This window comes from Phalaenopsis equestris, unplaced genomic scaffold, assembly GCF_001263595.1.
Source record: "Phalaenopsis equestris unplaced genomic scaffold, ASM126359v1 Scaffold000428, whole genome shotgun sequence".
NCBI classification, from domain to species: Eukaryota; Viridiplantae; Streptophyta; class Magnoliopsida; order Asparagales; family Orchidaceae; genus Phalaenopsis; species Phalaenopsis equestris.
Genome location: NW_018164869.1, coordinates 4860408 through 4883122, shown reverse-complemented (window position 1 = coordinate 4883122; position 22715 = coordinate 4860408). Strand labels below are relative to the sequence as shown.

Sequence of the window (22715 nt, the reverse complement as noted above, 5' to 3'; positions counted from 1 at the left end):
TGTACGTAAATGTGCTTCTAAAGAAAAAGAAGTTTAAATATATGCAAAGGTTTGCTTCTAAATAACATGTTTTCTAACAAAAAAAAACTTAAATTTGATATAATTGACTGAAAGCAGAAATAGGATGGAACCTCAAACCAACAAAGATAACGTTAAAACAAATTGTTATAAATCATGCACATTTATACTCAACGTGACAAGAAAAAAAAAGTTAAGAAAAAAATTGAAAAGATATATGAGAAAATGGCCATTTAGCAAGTGACTAATAAAGTTGCACATTAAAGAAATGATTAAGCCCATTCATAATTATATTTATTGGAACTTCTTTTCTTAGTAGGAGGAAGGGAACTCCTTGTCAAAATTTAGACATTGTGCATCATAAAGTACCCTGGGAAGATAGCAATTAATGCTGTGGAAGGGAACTCCTTTGCTTATTTATCATAATGCCCTGGGAACATTATGATTGTCATTCTAAATATTCATCATCTTCATTAATTAGTATTGTAACAATTAGCTAAGTACTTAAGGTAGGCTTTATGAGATTAAATGCTACATTTGGTGTAAAACTTGTTCTTTGCAAATCCTATTGACAATTTGTTTCCATGTAACACTTCCAGCATCCCTTCTCTTTGATAAACCTCTAACACTAATTTTATATACTCATATAATGGATGCAATTTCTACCAATTTGAGATTTGAACTATTTGATTGCCATCCATTTAAAATCATATGGACATGCATATGCAATCGTTCCAAGGGCAATGCAAGGATAATACCACATGCGTCAAACTCTCCCCAGACTGCACATTGTTGTGAGAGATGCACTAAGTTAGCCTTTTCATTATTTGAAGAGTTTGCCTCGAAGAAAAGGACAAAATAAGATTAATTGCCATCCATTCAAAATAATTAAAGTTAAAAAATAAAAAGGATAATTGAAGCAAGATAGCAAGCAAAGTGTACAAAAATACATAACAAACTTTATAAGAAAAGCAGTTATTTTAAAATTTTAGTTAATTAAAAGTTTTGTATTGATGATTTATGTTGCAAGGCTTTAGAAAAAATGAGAAATAGAATTGAATATTATTCCAGTTGTTAAGGCTCTCAAAGCTAGTGCAAAAGATATAGCACTTGAGCAAAGAATTAGATATCTTCCATAATACGAAAAAATAACTTCCTTACAGCTACAAACAAAGAGAATGTTAAACGTCAACTATAAATAAGCAAGACACTATACAATTGTCATTACCGCGACAAACTTGAGATAAAAGATCAAGAATTGTTAGAATTTATATCCTAAGAATAAGTCGACATTGGGGGATATGAAAAAAAATTCTACTACTATATAAAAAAGAATTAATATGGGATTTAAAAAGGAAGATCCTAAATCAGCCTTGATGTTGCATGCATTTCCACCTTAAGCTCGAATTGAAATATAACATCATAGAAGCTGTTTTGGATCCAATAATGGAAGAAATTTCTTCACTTCGATTATATGTTATTCAAAACCTCTCAAGTTACAGAAAACCAAAATATCAGGTTTTCTTCACTTCCTTACAGCTCTCAAGTTACAGTTTTCAGGTTTAATCCTCTCAAGTTCTAGAAAAAAAATTTAAATATCAGAAACTTCAAAACCTAGGTTCCACACAAAAAATTTAAATCAACCGAAAAAAGAACACCAACCAAACAAGAATATCGAGCAACCAAGCAAGAGAGCAACCAAGCAAGAATACCGAGCAATTACCGAGCAACCGAAGTATAAGAACACCTAAGCAAGAATATCGGGTCGATCCAAGGCCGACTCACCGAGGAAAAATACCTTTTATCAAAGAAAAATGGAAGTAGAGATTAGAGAACGAACACAAAAAATCAACTCAAAGCTCTCACCGAGACAACGATTTTCGCGATTTTGAGACAAGTTCTCACCGAGAGAGGCTTTCAAGCTTTTCACGATCCCGAGAGAAAGAGCAGCCGGGAAGAGAAAGATCACGTGCTTCCGTGAGAGCGTGCAGTCGTGCTTCCGTGAGAGGAGAGCGGCGTAAGAGATGAGAAAGCAAACGGGAGAAAAAGCGAACGGGGGTTAGGGAATTAGGGCTTCCCGTCTTTCTTTTCCTTTATATATTATAATATAAAAATAATAATATAATATATTATAATAATTATATACTTTATATTATATAAATATATAATATTTATATTATTAGAGTTTAAATAGTATGTAAATTTTTTTTTATTAATAATTTATTTTACATTATAATTTACAGATTGCCGTTTCCATGGAGTTGACCAATTGCCGTTTCCATGGAGTTGATCAGCGATGACATGATCATTGAGTTCTCTACTTCCCAAGCTCCATAAGTAGACTCAGTCTTTGGAGCTTCACTGATTTTGCCCATGAGGTGAGCTAATTTTCCACGTCCTTTCATAAACAAAGACACCTCTTGGGATCATTGGAGAAAGTTACCGTCATTTAGTTTATGAGCGATGGTAAAAAATGTCATGTTGGTTTCTGATCCTCCATTATGTAGAGGGATTGAGGTCGATGACGATCCTTCGGTGGACTCATGCACACCTTCAGTAGGAGGTTTGATGGTGGAGGAATCCACCGTACTTCCGATAGAGCCAAAGGTATTGTGAGGTTGCCCCAACATAGTAAGGTTTGTAAGAGGGATGCCCAGTGGCTGAAGAGTAGTCGGCTACATAGAAAGAACAGCCGGGTATAAGCCTTTGTAGAGAGGCCTTACGACATAGAAACAAGAATCTGAATTCCTGTACAAAGGGGTGAGAATCTGATTAAAATTTCCGCAGAGAGGCGTCACTATGTAGAATACTATGGAAGGCTGGCTCAAGGAAACAACGACAGGAATCAACAACTGAGGAAAAACTAACGATACGAGGAATCAACGGCAGAGGAAAAATAACGGCTGTAAGAGTAGATCTGCAGGCATTCCACGGTTGAGGAAGAACTAGCAATAGGAGGAATCAGCGGCAGAGGAAAAACAACGGTTCCAAAGGGATCTGCGGCTGCAAGGTGGCTATCGACATAAATGTTAAAATGATTGGATTATAATGAGATTTTTTTCAATAGTTGTCAAATTGATTTCCATAAGATTGATATTATCTATAATAGCTAAACTCAATTTGGAGCTCGATCAAATGAATGTTAAAATGACATTCTTGCACAACAACTAGGAGGCAAACTATCTATATACAGCAACCTGAGGGATTCAATAAAGAGAATAATTGTCAGGCATGCCAGCTGAAGAGACCCATTTATGGATTATGTTCGATCTGATCATTTATTAGACTGATTGGTTTTGATATAAGCCAGTCAGATCACTTTTTATTTAAAGAAATCCACAGATTCTAGTATTTTTGGTATATTTGTTAATATATGTTGTAGATATACTCATAAGAAGCAAAATGAAATTTGAAATTGATCTGTTAATGGGACAATTGTCTGCTGAATTTCAAATGAATGTTATTGGAGCTGTCAATAAAATGTTTGGAATGGAAATAATAAGCATAGATTAGAAAGGAAAATTTTTCTTTGTCAGAAGATATACCTGAAGCATATGTTAGACAAATTCGGGATGCTTAATTCAAAGGCAGTGCAAACATTTCTAGCTAATAACTTCAAATTAAGTGGGGATTATGCTGCTCAATCTGAAGTAGAAAATGTTGGAATTTTTATGTATGGAATGGTATGCACTAGCCCTAGTCTAGCTTCTGCAAGCAGGGTTGTCAGCCTGATTATGAAAAACTCATTGGATGGCAGTAAAATGGATTCATGAAAGAATTGGGTTTTTGTTCAAGAAAAACTCGCAATATTATGTTATAATCAGAGCCTTACACATAATGAAAAATCGTGTTTTTCATGAGAAGTTAAAACATATTGATATTAAATTACATTTTGTTAGGAATATTATTGCAATTGGATGTATTAAGTTGAAGAAAATTTCTACTGTGGATAATCCGGCAGAAGTGATGACAAAATGTTTACCCATTTTGCTAAACTCACACTATTTAAACCTAGTCAAGTGTTATGACCTTGTTTTAAATTTGCGAATAGATTCTTTTGTTGTTATTAGTGTTCCCTTTGCTATTTCCTGTTCATTTTTTTTTTAACTGCCAGTGCTCTGCCCCTCTCTTTGTCTCTCTCTCTCTCTCTCTATATCAGAGTGAGAGGGTGGTGTTGAAACAGTTGAGAAGATTATATTCTGACTTCTGTTTTTCAGTTCAATTGACAATAAAGGTTGCCATCTTTTCCTTCCCTTTCTTATTTTTTGTTCAGTTGTTTGTGATTACTTTGTGCAACATGCCAACATCTTGATTGCTCTAGATTTCCAACAGATGTGATAGGATTGCTGTCTTCTGTTGTATAACTTGATCCATATTTCTTTCTTAACAAATATCACAATGTTGTTCCTTCTTCTTTGTTTATGTGTGTGTGTGTGTGTGTGTGTGTGTGTGTGTGTGTGTGTGTTTGCATTCATTCTTTTATCCATTTTTATTCAAAAAATTACTTCCAAGTATGTTTTTGTCTATCAAGAATCTGATGTAGACTGTTCAATTCTGTACTGAAACTTTGGCTTCGGTTCATTGTTTCTGCAGTCTCTTTTTGGTTTTTGAAGTGCATTGTATTTCATTATTCGAAATCTGTGCTCAAATAAGTGCCATTTTACATTTTTTAGATAGGGAAATTGAGAAGCCATTTCTAAGAAGAGTTCACCGGATATTTTTTTTCATATCTGTAATGTTGAAGAAGATAGGCTATAGAAAGTTTAGTTTTAACAACAGATAATTTCTATTGTACGGATTGTTTCCCTGCTGATCGATCAAGTTCTGGTTCCAGGCATCGTTCTTGACTGCCCCGCATCATGTGCTTGAGAGAGAACTCGTATGGCAATAAGTGGGATCATAGAGACTAGGGGTGTAATTGAGTCGAGTCGAGCTCGAGTCACTCTCGGCTTAAGCTTGAGCTTGGTTAATTAATCGAGTTCGAGCTTGAGCCAACTCACGAGTTGGCTTGTTTAGTATGAGAGAAAAAAAAAATATATTAATTTAAACTAGTATTTTAGGGAAATAACAAATAGAACAAACATTTAAAAGATAATTAATGTGAAATAACTAAATATAAAACATAAAATGTTATTTTCGTAAAATATTTTAAAAATCAAAGAAAAAATTTGAATTTTAATATATTTTAAGCTATTTTGAATTAATTATTTTTTAAGCAAGCGAGCTCACGAGTTGAGCTTAGCTTGTTTGATCATCGAACTCAGTTCATGAGCCACTTATTGTGTCAAGCCTCTCAATAGAGACTGTCTTGATGACAAAAAGTGGGGAAATATTCTATGTTTGGTGTACAGTTATGGCATGTGTAATCACTCATTCTAACATATTTATGTATTTGACACTATAGTTTTATTATTTACATGTATAATATTCAAATCTTTAACAATACATCGAAAGCACCATTCTTACTAACTTTATAAAAATGAACTAAACCCTTTCAAGCATAGGTTTATAATTTATAAAGCCAGAATGTAATTAAATATTAAACTTTAGGCAATAGGTAGATAAATGCATCAGAATTGTATGGGGCATGTATGTAGCTTTTCCTAAAAGTTAACATGATTCACTATATCCTATTTATTTATTGGTGAGGCTAATATATATATATATAGAATAATTTTATTCAATTCATTTAACATTATAGAAATTTTTTAAGTGGGCAATGTATAATATAATTGACGTAAAGTTATACAATAGTTATATGAGCAGTTTATCTAGCTCAGTAGAATGAACAAGAAACAAATATACTACTATAAATGATAAAGCAAATCATTAATTAAATTTGTTCATTTATATCTAAAAATTTTTAAAATTTTATTTATATTAGTTTAATTACTTGAATAATAGAACTCTTTGGCATGGATGCAAAAAGTATGATTTTATATTTGAACTTAACACCGATATATTTTCTCAAAAAAAAAAAAAAAAAAAAAAAAAGTGATGCAAAACTGGCCTTTAATAGTAGTTGTATTGCTGATGTAATCTTAAATATTCAAATGTCAAGTATGTAAATAAGAATGTTTAGCTATTATTAATATATAATTTTTTAAGAATTGAGTGATATATATGTAAATTGCCAAAAAAAAAAAAAAAAAAAAAAAAAAAAAAAAAAAAAAAAAAAAGAGACCCAAAAAACTAAAAATTGTATCTTTTCTTCTATTTGAAAAAGTCCATTCTACGCTATTATACGACCCTCCAGTCAGTCATAATATATCTAAAAAATTCAAATACCACCTTCTTAAGACTAACTGTGTTATAGAAGATTCAAACCCTGGATCTGAGAGGACTTATACATGTCAACCGAAAGGCCGGGGTACGGTGCACGAAAAAGCCCACTCAACATGAATGAAAACAATACACCAACATTTTTGTGACAGCTTTTCACTCTTCACTGATTTTAAATTAATTACTCACCCAAAACTCCAATGTTCTGCAAATTATGACCTCAGCTGCTTTTGCATATAAACACCAAACAAAAGAAGAATTTCAGCTTAAAAAAGTATAAAAACGTTGTAATGAGATATGACTCAATAAGAAATAAACTGCATTGCAGAAGAATTTAGTGAGCTTCTCTCAGAATCAGCACACGAACATGCTTATCTGGAACTTGAAAAGAGATCAATTAATCAAACATTTATCAGCGAGTAATGTATTTAAGCAGAAATATTACTGCAAAATTTTATTTTGCAGTAAAATTCTTGTAAATAGATGATTTTGCTGATCTTTCCATGGATGTCTGTAGGTGGCTGACTCAGTACGCAAGTAGGATGGATTCTATGAGATCAATGAGTGGTGCGAGCTCTCCTTTGTCAATCAAATGGAATTCCTGAATAAAATCAGATCGTAAGATAAATAATTAAAGGAAGATTTACATACATACCACTTAAATCTTATGTATTTATATATCTTACACTTAAAACTGCAATTTTTACCTACATTCTGCCTTATATCTTTGCATGAAAATATGTGATATGAAAGATTTAGATGATATGTAAATATATAGGAATTGTGTGATCAACTAAATAAATAAAAATTAAGTATGTGGAACATAATTAGCTAAGAAGCATATATAAAAAAAGATAATAATGACTGAAAGGAACATTTACATTCATATCACTCAATTTCTATGTATTTACATATCTAATTTCTAAACTTCAATTTTTACATACATGTCACCTTACCTATGCATCAAAAGTTGCCCCTCACTTTTTAAAAGTTAAAATGGTATTATTTTTGATGTGGTATGAAAGATTTGATAGGTATAGATGTAAGAAAGTAAAATTTAGTTGTATCGAATTATGTTTATTCAGATGAGAATTTATGTTAAGATGCTTTAATAAAAGCCCTCGTAAAATTTAGCTTTTGGGAGTAGAAGCTTTAGGGGGTATTTGGTAGCATTGTTTTAATAGTATTGAGGCATGGATTTAAGGCGTCTATCTCCCACGTTCCATGTCTTTTATGATGTAAATCCATGCTTCGTAAATCCGATTGCAAGCAGATTTAAAGGATTTACTCCGCCATCACTCGGGAGTTCCATCTCCGCCGCACAAGGTCTAATAAATCAGAATTTATTGGATTTGATAAATCCTACTTAACTTGAAACCAGGTTGCAACCAAACACCATTTCTATAGGATTAAAAACATGTATGAAAATTGCTTTAAAGATGTGGAGAGTGAGGCAATGGGCAAAAATGAAATGGTTTTTTACAAATACATTCCAATTACATGCACAAATATATCTATATATTAGAAGGGAATATCCTCACTAACAAGAAAACATTACAAATACAAATAGTGAAAATTCCCAACATAAATAATTGAAGAAGATTATTGCAGTTCTACTTCAAAATGCAAATTAGGAAGAAGTCCAAAAACAATTGTATAATTGCAAATAGGAAGCATAGGAAGAAGGATGCTTCTTACCCATATAAAAAATGTAAAATGCTTGAAACAGGTGTTCAGATGAGCTTCTTCCCTGAGACTAACAATCTTCTGAAAATGTGAGTGGTAAATATGAGCATAGACTCGAAATAATCGCTTGAAAATTGTTCTGATTACATCCTGAAAATTAGGAGGAAATGGTGCTCCTGAGAGATAAAATATCATTTATTAAGTGCTGAATATTTGAATACTTCATAAAAATAATATATTAAATGCATAATCTGTACCAAGTTTCTGTGGGAATATTGACTCATTATCAAGCTGAACTTCAATCCAATCCATCAAATATTCCACATATTTGGGTGCTGACACTTCTATGGGTTTCTTTATCTTCACTCCATCAGCCCATCTGTACTCAAACCTGTTGAAATTCATCCAGTTCCAGTTTTTTATTTTTTATTTTTAGAAATAAATATTCAGAATCAATAGCTATAAACAAATTGATTATTTCATTGAAAAAAGAAAGAATTTTTTGTATATATATAAAAAAAAAGTGCTTACTTTGGTCCTGCAGACATTGTTGGGCAGAAGGTAGGTGTGCAGAATTCCATGAGAGAGCCAAACAGAAGATTCACCTGATTGAAGAAGTCAACAGCTGCAGAGGAGAAAAATGTAAAAAAAAACATTTTTTGAGGGCTTTTGAGAGGATTTGATCGAAAATATGATTGTAGGAGAAGTACTGTTGACGGCAAGCCATTCATTAAGATCTTCTCCAGGGGGCAACTGAACAGCCTCTTTTAAGTTTCCACTACCCAAGGTTGCATCAATGTATTTCTTGAGCTGTGCACCCTAAATTATAAAAATTATAAAATTGATCAGAAAGTTTATTTATTTAGGTTTATGAAGGGGTAGAGTGTAAACCTTCCATGTGGAAATATCATATTTTATTGGCCCAATTTGAGGAGAAATATGTTATTTTTTTCTTGTGCATGACATCCAATAACTCTAGAAATTCTTATTCCTTAAACCAACATATAAAAAGACATCAGTGAATTAAATGCATGCCATGTTATAAGAGCATAGAAAGTATCTGATGTTTTCAATGTGAAGAAGAAAAATGATCTTTAAAATAGTGAAGTCAACACAATTTTAAATTGCAACCAACCAGCTAGTGCTATGGTTAGCTTCTCTCTCTCTCTCTCTCTCTCTCTCTCTCTCTCTCTCTCTATGATGCATCTTTATTAAATTTTTATCTTCTAGCAGGAATTTTGATGCATTTTTTGAGCAAAAAATGTTATGATTTAATTTAAAAATTATCCAGATCTCCAATTTAAACAACCCTATAGTCAAACTCACTATCTCAACATGACAAACCCAATGATACAAAAATTAGTCTAATCCGAGTTAAGTCTGAACCATGTTCGGAGGCTTTTGGTAGTTAATAAGAAGGTCAAATTAACACTAAATTTGGCATACCTATAGTCAAATCAAGTGTCTCGATGAGAAGAATCCAACAAACCCGAGATCACTCAATTTTGATGTCATGAAGATTTCAAATAATCAAAAACTCTTATGGTCAATGAGAATCAACGTTGACCATTAGTTATTCTCCAAATATCCAAAATGTTTTTCCCTTGGAGCCTATAAATAGACCTTCTCTCTTTACTTGAGGGGAGGAGGAGTTCAAATTTATTGTTGTTATGGACTAAAGACTCAACGATAACTTTAGGCTTCTAAAGTTACCGACCACCACCCGTCGTCGGCCAGTACTATCAACGCCCCCATGCCCAGCTCACCACTGTTGGCAAACTATGTTGTGTAATTATGATGTATCCTTGAACACTACGCAACAATATATCATAAATACAATATAACGAAATATTCCAAATATGGTGTAATAGACTCAAATATGGTTTATCATATAACGTCATATTACATATTTGAAGATAACTCCCAATAACAATTGCTTATGCTGTAGTATTCTAAATACAATGACTTTCTCTAGACTTTTTAAGTTTTCTATACGTCGTGCACTGATATTGTCTCAAACAAAAAAGTAATAAAACCCGAGAGAAGAGTTGTAGTCACCAACTAGTGTAGCACCAAATACGATCTATGCGGTCAACTGAAGCTCTTGCATTGATCTAGTATGACCTATGTATCCAATTATTATTATATCTTCCCATTACGACACACGTGATTGACTACTATCATTATAGTCTTCCACTCCAGCCTCTGTGCCAACTAGCACTCTTGAAGTGACTCACTACGGCCTATGTGGCCAATTACTATTGTAGCTTTCCAGTATGACCTAGTTGTCTAAATATTGTCATTAGAACCTTGCACTATAGTCTCTGTGGCTAACTGATGTTCTTGCAACGACCTAGCTCTACCTATGTGATTAGTAACTACTGTAACTTCCCACTACGGTCTACGAGGCAAACTACTATCATTACAGCCTTTCACTATTGCTTATGTGATCAACTAATCTTATTGCAACCTCCGACCTTGACTTTCATGGCTAACTGTTATTATTATAGCATTTCACTATGTATTATGTGATCAAATGCAATCATTACAATCTTTTATTATTGCTTATGTAATCAACTGTTGTTATTGCAACCTTTCACTACGACAACCTCTTTGGTCGCATGATGCAACTGTAACTACCAACTACGAACTATGTTCTATAAATTTGAACTAAGCCTCTACTATTAACTGAAAGTATTACAACCATCGAAAACGATCTTTATGACAAAATATTGTCTTTGTAGCAATCAACAATGTTCTTTGCGACTTATTGTTTCTATCATTGCCAAAACCTACATTTGTCATAGCCAAATTATGATTATTAAAGTTGGATGACTATTGCACTTTTCTGATTATCAATATTGGAATTTCATCTTTTTTAATTCAGGAGAAAAGTTGAGCTATATACTTACAACATTATAGTGGATTACTTTTATTGGGTTATGCCATGTTATTTTTTGTCTTTCCAGAGTTTTATCATATTAAAACTCCTTGTCTCTTCTAGCAACTTTTCAATCATCTGTGTGTGTGCTCTAAATGCTCCTAAAATGTTGAGATGTTACATTGTCATTTTAACACCGTTAATTTCCTGATATAATTTGTCTATTGCCTCCTGGTTTATCATTTTTTTTGGAATCATAATTACTTAACATCTACCAACCATGAACAAAAAATTTCTCCATCAACAAACCAACCTACAAATCTGAAAAAAAAAAAGACAAATAAATAAATACATGCATCAGTGAATACATTCCCAACCTTATCTCCAGCTGGAGCATTTTTCTTCGGCCGGAAGGTTTTCTGATTTCTGTCCACCGAATCCAAAACAAAACAAAAAAAAATAAATCTTCAGGGGAATTTCAAACAAATGAAAAATAAAAGAATCTCATAAAAATCCAATTTTTATTCGAAATTCTGACAAAAAATTGAAACTTTTAAAAAGGAAATCTCAAACGCAAATAAAAATCATCATAATCAGATAATTAGAATTAAATGGACCTGATTCCAAGGGCGAAGGGACTCATCTCTCTGCAACTAATGTTGAGCTGAAGAGATGAAGAAGAAGAAGAAAAAGGAGCAGAAATGTTTCCTTCGGTACTGTCCTTCTTCCTCTTCCTTCCGCCCGCTCGCCTTTCTCCTCCCCTCCTTGCGACAAGCATTGAAGATGCAGTACTCGTATTATTTTCAGAGGTAAATGAAGAAGAAGACAAGAGGCGGACGGTGGAGCAATAGAAAGAGAGAGGGCCAAGGCCAGACTGTCACACAGAGATAGATAGAGAGAGAGAGAGAGAGAGAGAGAGAGATCAGCGTTGGTATTTCATGTGCCAGCAGGCTAGCTTGATGTTAAGTTAACAGCTAATAACATACTAATAGCAGGGAGATTAGGAAAACAGACTAGATTAGGGATGTCAGCTCATTAATATATAAATAAGATATTTAAAAATAATTTATAAAGTTTTATAGGTGTGTTTGTTATAGATTTTCGGGCCGCTTTTAAATTAGTCCACAGATAACACTTTCAAAATTGCATTTTACTAATTTTCAAACTCTTGACAGCAGATTTTCTGCAATAGCTTTTGAACTGAGATTTCGTACAATTACAGTCGAAACAAACACACTCTTAATACATAACAACTTAATATATAAATGATAACAAGAATATAATTATTAATGTTAAATTATTTGAAATGAAATATCAAGTTATTGGATAAATAAATATAACAATTGATGTATTGAAGCTATAAATATTAAAAAAAAAGTAGTCTTGTTTATGTAAATTTCTACAAAAAGTAAATGCTTAAGAATAATAATATTTTGAAATAAGATGATATAAAAATAATTTATTTAAAATATTTATTCTCCAATGTTTATTTTTATATTTATTTTTTTGGAATGTTGCATACAAACCATAGAATTCATATGCATTTATATAAAATTTAACGCGAACATATTTTTTACGTCATATGATTTGTCTGCTTGCTATATATAAAAGAGCCGAACACGAATATTGATATTTTTTAACGAGCAGAACACGAGCCGCCGAACTTCGGCTCGCTCAAGCTCGACTTGTTTACATCCCTACTCAAAAGAAATAGTTACACAAAATATATTATGTATATCATATAATATTCTTCGAATATATGCCCATTTCTGTATAAATTAATAAAGTAATTAATTTTGGGCTTGCCATGGAAAGGTTCAGAGTCGATCCAAAATCGATTCGTTTCAAGCTGAATCACCTCAGTCTTAAATAATTTAAATTCCAAGCCAAGTCTAAGAGAATAGAATACAAATTAAAATTTGATTATAAATCTAAAACTTATTATATGATGATCATACAAACCATTTTTAAAATTATTAATGCTGATAAATGTATTAACTAATTAACAATATTGTTTAAAATCATGAAACCTTTTTTTTTAAAAAAATTGTATTGCATGTAAGCCTGATTCAATTTCGAGCTGAGTTAGCTCAAAATCAAGCATAACGAACTACAAGTTGATTTCGATCCAAACTCAATTCATTCAAGGGCTGGCTCGAAATCCGCTTGCTAACAACCCTAGTGAAACCTTCAGAGATTATCAATTACGTTTCATGTGCCATATATGCAACAATAATCATATTTGTGTAAGTGTTCATACATTGGTTTGTTACATGGTACTGCTGATAGGGAATAGCTGGCAGTTGTTGTCAATCTTGGTGGCTGGTGAAATCATTATTATGACTCATTGGTTTGATGTTGTTATCAACCCTCTTAAATTTGATGATCCATGTATGAAACGTCAATTTGTCTCTTTAGAAAATAAATTTCATATTTCGTATTGCTTTAATGAAGATGTTGTTATGTGATCATGAGTCATAGGCGTTGGTGGCCCATCATTTTTTCTTTGAGTTTTATGAAAACTCTGATAAAGTGGTAGTCGATATTCATATATTTGGTGTGAGTATGAAAGACTAGATTGTTGACAAAAATTAATGTTATCACAATGTAATGCAGTGAGAAAGAAGAGATGAATTTGAAATTTCTAGAGTAGACAACGACGTGATATAATGTTTATTATGACAATCAGTGTTGTTTTGCATATGTGGATGAGTGAGCTCGATGAATTGTTTCTTAAATCTGAAAGAGATAAGGGTGTTGCATGCCGACACAAATTTACTTAGTGGATTATAAGAATGAAATATAAAGTTCTATTGATGTTACTTAGGATAAGTTTAAACATTTGAAAGTGTTAATTGAAGGAGTTGATGCATATGTTGACATAATGTTTCTATACATAAGAGTGAATTAATCTAGTGATTGCAAAGTATTGGGAAGTTTGCACTAGATGGCAGTAGAAGGTTAATAATGGAAAAAATGACTAGAGGATCCTCAGTGGTAAGTGGCTTGGTAGAGAGGGGATTGCTAGTTGGCTTGAAATCACTCTTTCAAGAGCAAATGAGAATGCCTCATCATATGCAGTTTGATATTTGTGAAATCTAAGAGTGATTATTATGATATGAATGTCTAGGAAGTGGGTTTAAGGACCCAAATTTGCATTTTGAATTAAATTTTGAAGAGAGAAGATAATTGTAGTGTTATTAAAAGTTATTAGAATATTATAATCATAGAATAGGATGTAAATAATAGTCTTTTGTTGGTGATCAGATAGAAGGGAATGGTTGAATAATCTAAATTAAAATCTAAATTGTTGAAGGTAATTAGAATAGATGGCAAGCCATTGATGTCTAAAGTTGGTAGATGATTTTGTTGAGATGATAGACATGGTGTGGGCATTGAGTAACTTGGATGCCCTTGTGGTTATGACATGTTGAAAATTCAATGTGGATGCCATAAAGAAAAGTGTCAGAGACTTCAAGCTTAGTGATTATTCAATGTGGCATAGAGGTGCTAGTAAGAAAACTTAAATTGTTAACATTTTAGCTACTTGATTGTAGTGAAGTATATTTTATTCCCTTGATTGCAATCATATTGCTAGTAAAAAAACTTAAAGGTGTAGACTGCTAGTGGTTTTGATAATGTGGCAATGCTTTTAAAGAGATTTATTAATATGTTTCCCTCTACTATCATATTTGTAAGTAAGAAAAGATAAATTAAAATAACATCTTGTTTAAAATATGAGCAATTTTTTTGGTGATTTTAAATTTATGTAGCATAGGATATACCCAACACTTGTGATGGAAAGTATTTTAACTTCTAAAATTTTGCAAGGTTACAAGAAAAAAAAATATTTTGAGGAAGTACATATGATTGGGTTTCTTCTTGATATAGTGGATAAGCTTATGGAATGTGGATGTACAAGCTATCAATGCTATGATTGTAGTGGGCTTTGAAATTGTGGTTGTAGGAAAAGTATAAAGTGATTGATCATCAAATCCTTAATTTGGTAGCTGGTGGCATTGAAGGGAATGGAATAAGAGTTATCATGTATAAGTGTGTATATAAAAAGGCTAATTGTATATAATGTTTGGAATGTGCATAATTGGGCTAAGAGCAAGTTTACAATTTAGATTTAAGAGAACTTGTCCGATTGTTGTAATGAGAAATATTTTTTGTTGCCAATGCCTTAGTAGGCTTTTCATGCTACAGTTAGTTTTGATATGATTTTACGTGTATAGTTACTCATGAGTCAAGATACCAATCTATTGTCGAAGAGTAGAAACTTGTGAAAAGAGTTTGAGAGTCAGCATTGGTCTTTTAGAAGCTCAAATGAGTTTTGTACCATCACTTGCAATTCTTGGTTGAGTGTTTTTGGACACTAAGAGAAAAGGACTTGGGTTGTTAATATCTTTTGTAGTTGTCACAATTTCAACTATATATGGAGAAAAGAGTCACATGGAGATGGATTTAAGAAAGCCTATGATGGGAGCTCCAATGGTAAGCATCATTTTGAGCGAAAGTTCATTTGGAGAAGAGAAAATGACGATCGGAGTTTGTGTGAAAGAGGGAAAGATATTATAAAGGTCATTATCCCAGTAGATTTTGGAATTTTATGATTCTAACTAGTTTGAAATATATTAGAAATAAAACTAAGGATGAGAATCAAATTTCCTTGAAATAAAACTCTAGATTTAATTTTTAGAAATCCAAACTCTTGATTTTTAAAACTTCTACATTTGAAATTGTGATATACTCAAAACCACATCCAATAACTAACTTCTCTTTCTTGTTGCTTATGCACCTATGTGTGTATAATTTGTTTTTTTTGTTATTAAGTATTTACACACTTGATATTATGAATTTGTAATAAATTTTATAATTAACTATTGCAATAAAATATAAAATTAACGTATCTACTATTAGATCAATGAATAAAATAATGTCTTATAAATCTCAATGACAACTAAAATTAATTTAATGATTAATTTAAATATATTAAGAATTATTAGTGAGAGAGTTTATTTATGTGATCATTTTTAGTAACTCTTAGATGTACTAATTAAACTATTATAGATTATAAGATGTATTGAGCCCTTGTTTCAAAATTGATTTATCATATTATGTAATTCTTTAATAATGAAAATTAATTTTATTATCTACTTTGTATTGGCAATAAATCAAATTGATTAAAAAGTTTTAAGATTTATTAAGCACTTATTATCAAATCAATGAAGGGAATTATATCATTTACTTAATCAAAGTTTAACCATATCAATATATAAATACCTATTATATGTGGTTATCATATATAAAGTTAATATGTAATGATCTATAGTTTCAAATTCCAATACTCCAATACCATTTTCTTATAAATAGTTAACAAAATAAAAGAACTCATTAATAAAAATGCATGAAATATTTTTTTTTTCTATGAGAAAAAGTCTCTTGCTATCTTATTTTAAAGAAAGATTTAAGAACATATCACCAAAGTCTTATGTATTTATATATCTAATGTCAAAACTTTAATTTATACATACATGTCATCACGGCTATGGATACAGACGTATAATTCATTTGTAAAAGTTAAAATAGCGATATCTTGATATGATAAAAAAAATTTAGACTGTAAAAAGGTAAAATTTAGGCATTACTTATGTAAAATCACATTAAGTTAGATGATATTGATATATATATATATATATATGCAAAGTCCCATATTTTTAAATAGGGTGTTCTTATAAATCACACAATTTCTTGTGTTCCATCTCCTTTGTTTTCCTTATATAGTAATGTATTGAAAAAGGCAACAACTAGTTAGTGGAGGAGCAATCATTCTGTATTTGTTGGAAACCAAGCATGCCTAAAGTTCCCCCACTCCACCGACCCAAAAGCAGACCATAACTTTTCCACCTCACAAAAAGCTCACACTTCTCAGGCTTCCATATCTGCCAATGGGAGTTCGTTAAGCTGCCATAATATACTTAAAATCCACTGTCCAAAACTGAGATAACATTAAAAATAAAGAAATATTTCAGCCATAATTTAGAGTCTTTGGGGAATATTTTGATATTTCCTTACATTTTGAGACTAATGACCCATTTGGGACAGTTTATTTAGTGTGATGATGTTTTGAAAATGCACCTGATTTGTTTGGTTAAACTGCATTGTGACAGTTTATGTGTTCTCAAAATGCTGAAAATTGTGTTTTCACACTGCACCTTCTCGACAGCTTTCTGGTAGCGATCAAACTTTTCCAAAAAAATAAAAATTTGTAATAATCATCGCACATATTCGCACAGCACATATCTTATCAGCAGATTATTTTTAATCAACTTATCAACAAATTATTCAATAAACTGTAGATGCCCTAAACAGACCCTAAATCGGTCAGATGCAAATAATCAAAAACTATTTTATCAGTTTACGCAAAATTAGGAATAATTTACATACCTAAGACATAATTCTTATAAATTTACATACTGAATATGAAAACTTTTATATTTATATTTGTAACACTTTAGTATTGTTAAGTTGTAAGATGCAATGAAAAAGGTGTATTTAGCTTAAAAAAAATAGCAGTAATAATTTTTAGGAAGATTTCCTAAACACCACACAACTTTAATGTATTTACAGATAGCACTCATAAAATTTATTTATATGCCAACTTATATATGCATGAGAAGGTGAATTGTACCTTTTGAATGTTAAAATGGTACATTTTTCTGTGATATGAAGTATTTTGATGGTATAAATGTCAAAAAGTAAAGTTTAATTCTTAAATATGTAACTAAATAAGAATTGGGGGGTGATTATGTAATTTTTTTTTCTTATTAAATTAAATTGGAAGCCCACAGATAATAGAGCACGTTTATACCTTTTTTAAGCCAAAATCTCGATCGGATTAAAACCTCTTACGTATGCAAATTTTACTCCAATACGTTTGTAAAATTGTGTACATCGGAGGTTATTCAGAGGATATTGGGGGTTATATCCGCGTTATAACTTCTTGTAACATCTCTGTAACATACCTATAACTCCGTAATATCCTTTGAATAGCCTCTGATGTACGTAACTCTGCAAATACTTTATGTACGCAAATTTTACGCGAACGAATGAGTTTTGAAATGGGCTGCATTAGGTTGATAACCTTAGCTCTTTTTATTTATTTATTCAAATATTATCGTAATCTTTATATTGGCTTATGTGCCTATGACTTTATTTATTATATTAATATTTTATATAATAATAAGATTATGCGATTAGTATTTATTGAGGAATGCGACTTGAAAATAATCTGCATGGGACATTTATTATTCCTCAATTAAATATAATTGATGTGTGTTATAAGATTAATGGAGTTAGAGTAATGCATTATCATCTTAGCATTGCATAGAAATTTAGAACACGTTCAGCTGAAAGAAAACAATCAGTAGAGACATAAAAAATTTTTAATTGGAAAACACTTAAAAGGGGAAAAAAAACCTACGGGGTCTGGTCCAGCTGAAGAGATTCACTATAAACTAGAGATTACAAGTACAATCCATTGTCTCGGGAAAAAGTTTCACAATCTTTTGAGCTACAAAGTCTGTGCACGGATGAAATTGTCGTAAGAAGTGAGCGGCAACTGAATTTGATCGTTGACGGACGACAAGTGATGGTCAGCGACGGTCGGCGGCGAAGTGACGTTGGACTTCAGTTATTTCTCTAAGCTTTATTCTTCTTTAGGCTTCAAGCTCTTCTCCTCTCAAGCCTCAAGCTTTGACGCCGGCCATTGTAAATTTCTAAGTCATTTTAATTATTTATTTATTCAATATGTAAAGCCGTTTTATAATTAATTTTTGTACGGCTAAAATGTGAAACCAAAAAACGTCTCCGTTATCAGGTTAGTTTTATTTTTGTAAAATTAAATGTCAAATTATGTCTGCGTTTCCTAAAATTAGAGCTCTAAATCACATTACATTGAAGTTTGAATGTTTCTTGCTTAAATAGGTGCATTTAGATCCGTGCCACGCCTCGAAATTCGTGTTGAATTTAGGAAATTTGTTGATGACATATCAATAATCATATTTTATTTTCATGTTATAAGGATGGCCATACCCTAATAAGGCTTTTTGAGGGACACTTTAGAGAATCTTATGGGCTCCAAAGGTCCATACCTGAGGATCAAAGTTATTCTCAAATCGAGTCCTTCCGTTGAAGTGGTTGAACTGAACCCGTCTGTTGAAATGATCGAACTAAGCCTATCCGTTGAAGTTGTTGAACTTAGCCCGCATGTTGAAATGATCAAATTGAGTCACCTGCATAAATAATCGAACTGTGCCTAAAATGGTCAAACCAACCTCAAACGACCAGGAAAGACCATCATCACACAGAAGTACATGTGTCAATCACATGACTTTGAGTGAAACCTGCATCTCAATCTTTCACCAAAACTCCACGAACAGACTCTGTACCATACAAAATATAATATTATGTTTTCTTTTATCTCATGTATAAAAGGTTGTGAGAGGAACTCTAAGGATGACTCTTTGTTTAAAAGTTAAAATGATTGTATTTTTTTATGTGATATATAAGAGTACAAATGCAAAAAAGTAAAATTTAGGTGTTAGAATGTATATTCATCTAATTTTATTGGAGTTCGAGGTTATAAACCCCTAATTTCTTTGATTTATTAAGGTCTAATTATTGATTTCTAAGCAGACTTTTTTGAAATTAATTGATTATTTGAATTAGCAAACCAAAACTTTAGTCTGAGGTCAGGTCATGTTCTAGCTCTGATAGGTCATATAATGGAGTTCATATATTCAATATTTCATTCCTTATGATCAAGACGTTTTATGATGGTTTTGATTGCTAATAGTTTTCATGAAAAAAATTGATGAGAACTCAAATTTTATAACTTGTAAATTTTTAATATTTGAGGCTATTTGAGTAAAGAATTCTATAAAGCATAAATTCACAGCTCTCAATTGAAAGAGTATGAATTTTACAAATATTACAAAGGATGTCAGATATCTTAGTCTACTGATTTGATATTGTACACCAAAAAATTGTACGCATGAATCTGGGGATAATGTAATGGTCTAAATAAAAATATAGATGATAAAAATGTGTCAAAATCAGTTTTACCAATAAAAGCTACCATAAATGCATGTAACTCTCCTATTAAAGCGAGATATTAATAAAAATAATAATAATGACCTACAACTCCTCATTAAAGTAGGAGCAAACATGTAATTTTAGACTTGGTCTCTCTTTCTCTTATAAATAGAGAGCATATAACGTATAGAAACGGGACTCATCTCTCTTGACTTTTTCATGTAAAAAACACTACATTTCTCAATGTAACTGTTATTTTTGATAAAAAAAAAGGGGGTCAAGAGCTTGGGGATTTCCCAGTTTGCCCTTATGAGGAAAAACTAAGAGCGTTATTTTATTTTATTTTTCACTCTCTATCTTTTTCTTGTTCTCTCTCAAGGTCCTAACAGCTCCGATATTTGGGCATGCTTCTGAATTTAACATCTAAAAGGTATGGTGACCGTAGAGCATGCTACCAACAAAAAGAGAAGCAACTCCAATTATGAGAAAAACATCTCAGAGACACTCCCCACATGGAGAGCACAAAGAATTTCACACAACGACAAATTTAGAGGCGAAAATGTCGTCTTTGACCGCAAAATGGATGGCCGGCTCCCAACAGTCAAAAAGCCGACCGACCATACCTATGCACTGCTTAATCAATTCGAAGTGGTTGACACCTCAACCAACAAATAAATGGAGTTTTACTTCACTATATGACACAAGTTTCTATAACGTTGTCCTAGGTTCAATTGACAATCGTGGTCGATTTTAAGTGAGCGAGCAAGACGTTAACAACAAAATGCTTCTCTCCGAGGGGAGCAAACGAAAGGCACTCCTCCGTGATGAGCAAAGAAAAACTCCTCTCTAGGGAAAGCAAAAAAAAAAAAAATCCTCTCCGGGGCTAGTATAAAAAATATAGCCCCCCTCCCTTGTTTGAAGGATCTTACGCCACATTCTAGCCTGAGAAAGTCTATCCTAAGTGAAAACAAATATTCAGACTCATCTACGCTATCCACTCCACAATCTGAGGTCATGTGAACGGCGTTTTGCCAACGAGCAAGCCTAATCACAGTCCGATTTGCTTGTATCATGTCGAGCAAAATCCGTCGATCTGGTCGAAGCCGTTCAACGAACATTATGTTGATCGGCCTTTGCCTTAGTGAAAACCAAACCCCAACAACACACACTTGACCACGTGTCGGAGGATCAAAATCGGATGTCCTGGGCCTTGGGAGGTTGTGCGTGCGTGAAGCCTTCTCACAGGTCATTCAAACGGACACTTTGTGCTCTTGACATCGAAAGATGAGGCCAACAACGGTCAGTTTGACTATAAGCTTGATAAAATCAAAACTATGGATGATTTTTAATTTGAATTGGTTAAATAAATATCTTAAGATTTGTGCCAAATGATAAAATTTATTGACTCCACATAGCAATTTAACACCTACACTTGCAAAGTTAGTAAGAGATTCTTTCTATTGATTGCGTATATCACTACTCATTTTATGCAGTTGAAAATAAATACTAGTGTTCAATAAAGTCCCCTCTCATGTTGAGCATGGGGTTTTACTTTCTATTAGGCTTAAAAGCAAAATGTGAAGTTTTAAAGGGAATATTCCCGGGCACATTTGCAGGTTATCTAATAAATTTTTTTTTACATAAATAGTGCGCTCTGAATTCAGATGTCTATTTTCTTCTCATAAATATACCATTTATTGCCTGATTTTGGCCAGCTTTAATGATATCCAACAACTACAATTGAGTCTCAGCTGACTGCTCATTCAACCTCATTTAATTGTTATCCTGGATGGATAATTGATGAATGGCTTTGGCCAACCATTGTATTCAGTTTTCTGCATGACTGTAATGTTTTAATGTTCAGCACCCTTTACTCTATACTGATTTATCATGAACATCAATTGAGCTTCTCTTATGTATTAGCGGACTTAAGTTTGTGGTTATTTGTGCTTCAATTGTTTCTGTGTTTAGGTTGTGGTTTACTGTATTGATTTGATCTCCTTAATGAAGTTGCTCTTGGATTATCATTTTGGTTCCTGGGCTTGATTTTTTGTTGCTTGCTGCTGCTGCTGCGTTAGTTTGGAGTACTTGATTTTTTGTTGCTTGCTGCTGCCTTAGTTGCTCAATTATTTTTTGGATTTGGATGTTTCTGAGCTAACATATAGACCTTATTTCATTTTCTTTTGACTTTATTTGAGGGAAATTTATGTATGTGGCACACAATTTCTAAGGATTTAAGTATGTCACACCTAAAGTTTTATATTTACACGCATAACACTTAATCGATGAAAACTAGGATTTGACCATTAAATGTATAACTAATGATTGTTATTTTGACCCTCAATTATTGAATTAAGGTAAAAGAATACTTTTGTAATGTGGTACCGCTCACATACCACTCACCTACCTCTCACGTACCACTCTCTTGCTTCTATATATAGAGAGGGTGTGAGGCTTAGGAGAGCAAGGGAAGAGATCTTAAGCTACCACAAAGGAGGAGATAATGACTAGAGAGCAAGAGATGGGAAGAGCATCTTGAGGCCTTGTATCAAGGCGTCGCTTGAAAGGGAGGCCATAGAAGGAAGATGAGGGCTCGTCTCTATGTATCAGCTATGTATTCTCCATTTCTTTTGCCTTAGTGAACTATTTGATTGATTCCCTCACGTGGACGTAGATCCAGTTGGATCAAACCACGTAAACGATCTGTGTTTGCTTGTGTTCTTTGCGTTTCATTTCTATGCCAGGAAGT

At 32.4% G+C, this 22715-nt stretch overlaps 1 protein-coding gene and 1 long non-coding RNA gene across 3 annotated transcripts in view; one reads left to right on the top strand and one right to left on the bottom strand.

Moving 5' to 3' along the window:
- The window catches only part of LOC110027553, a 42415-nt gene extending 38949 nt beyond the window's left edge, over nt 1-3466 (top strand). The window contains exons 4-5 of one of the 2 annotated variants that reach the window (XR_002294353.1): nt 2262-2396; nt 2526-3466. This is a non-coding gene — a long non-coding RNA (uncharacterized LOC110027553). Of the gene's footprint in view, nt 1-2261 lie in introns of both variants that reach the window. The other variant, XR_002294350.1, reaches the window with a different exon arrangement.
- A 3136-nt stretch (nt 3467-6602) lies between these two features.
- On the bottom strand, nt 6603-11748 carry LOC110027495 (MOB kinase activator-like 1A). The gene is made up of 7 exons (XM_020728954.1): nt 11485-11748; nt 11245-11293; nt 8697-8805; nt 8518-8611; nt 8244-8377; nt 7999-8162; nt 6603-6901 (listed from the first exon to the last, which is right to left on the bottom strand). Exons 1-7 carry the CDS (start codon nt 11643-11645, stop codon nt 6827-6829), a joined length of 786 nt encoding a protein of 261 aa, XP_020584613.1. The 5' UTR covers nt 11646-11748; the 3' UTR covers nt 6603-6826.
- Nucleotides 11749-22715: the final 10967 nt, after the last annotated feature.

Excerpts from the sequence above, each read along its gene's own strand:
- LOC110027495 (XM_020728954.1), bottom strand. The coding sequence starts at position 11,645 with ATGCTTGTCGCAAGGAGGGGAGGAGAAAGGCGAGCGGGCGGAAGGAAG. Across the intron at positions 8,612-8,696 it reads TGAATGGCTTGCCGTCAACA|CTGTTGACTTCTTCAATCAG; the intron begins GTACTTCTCCTA and ends TCTCCTCTGCAG. Across the intron at positions 8,378-8,517 it reads ACAATGTCTGCAGGACCAAA|GTTTGAGTACAGATGGGCTG; the intron begins GTAAGCACTTTT and ends GAATTTCAACAG.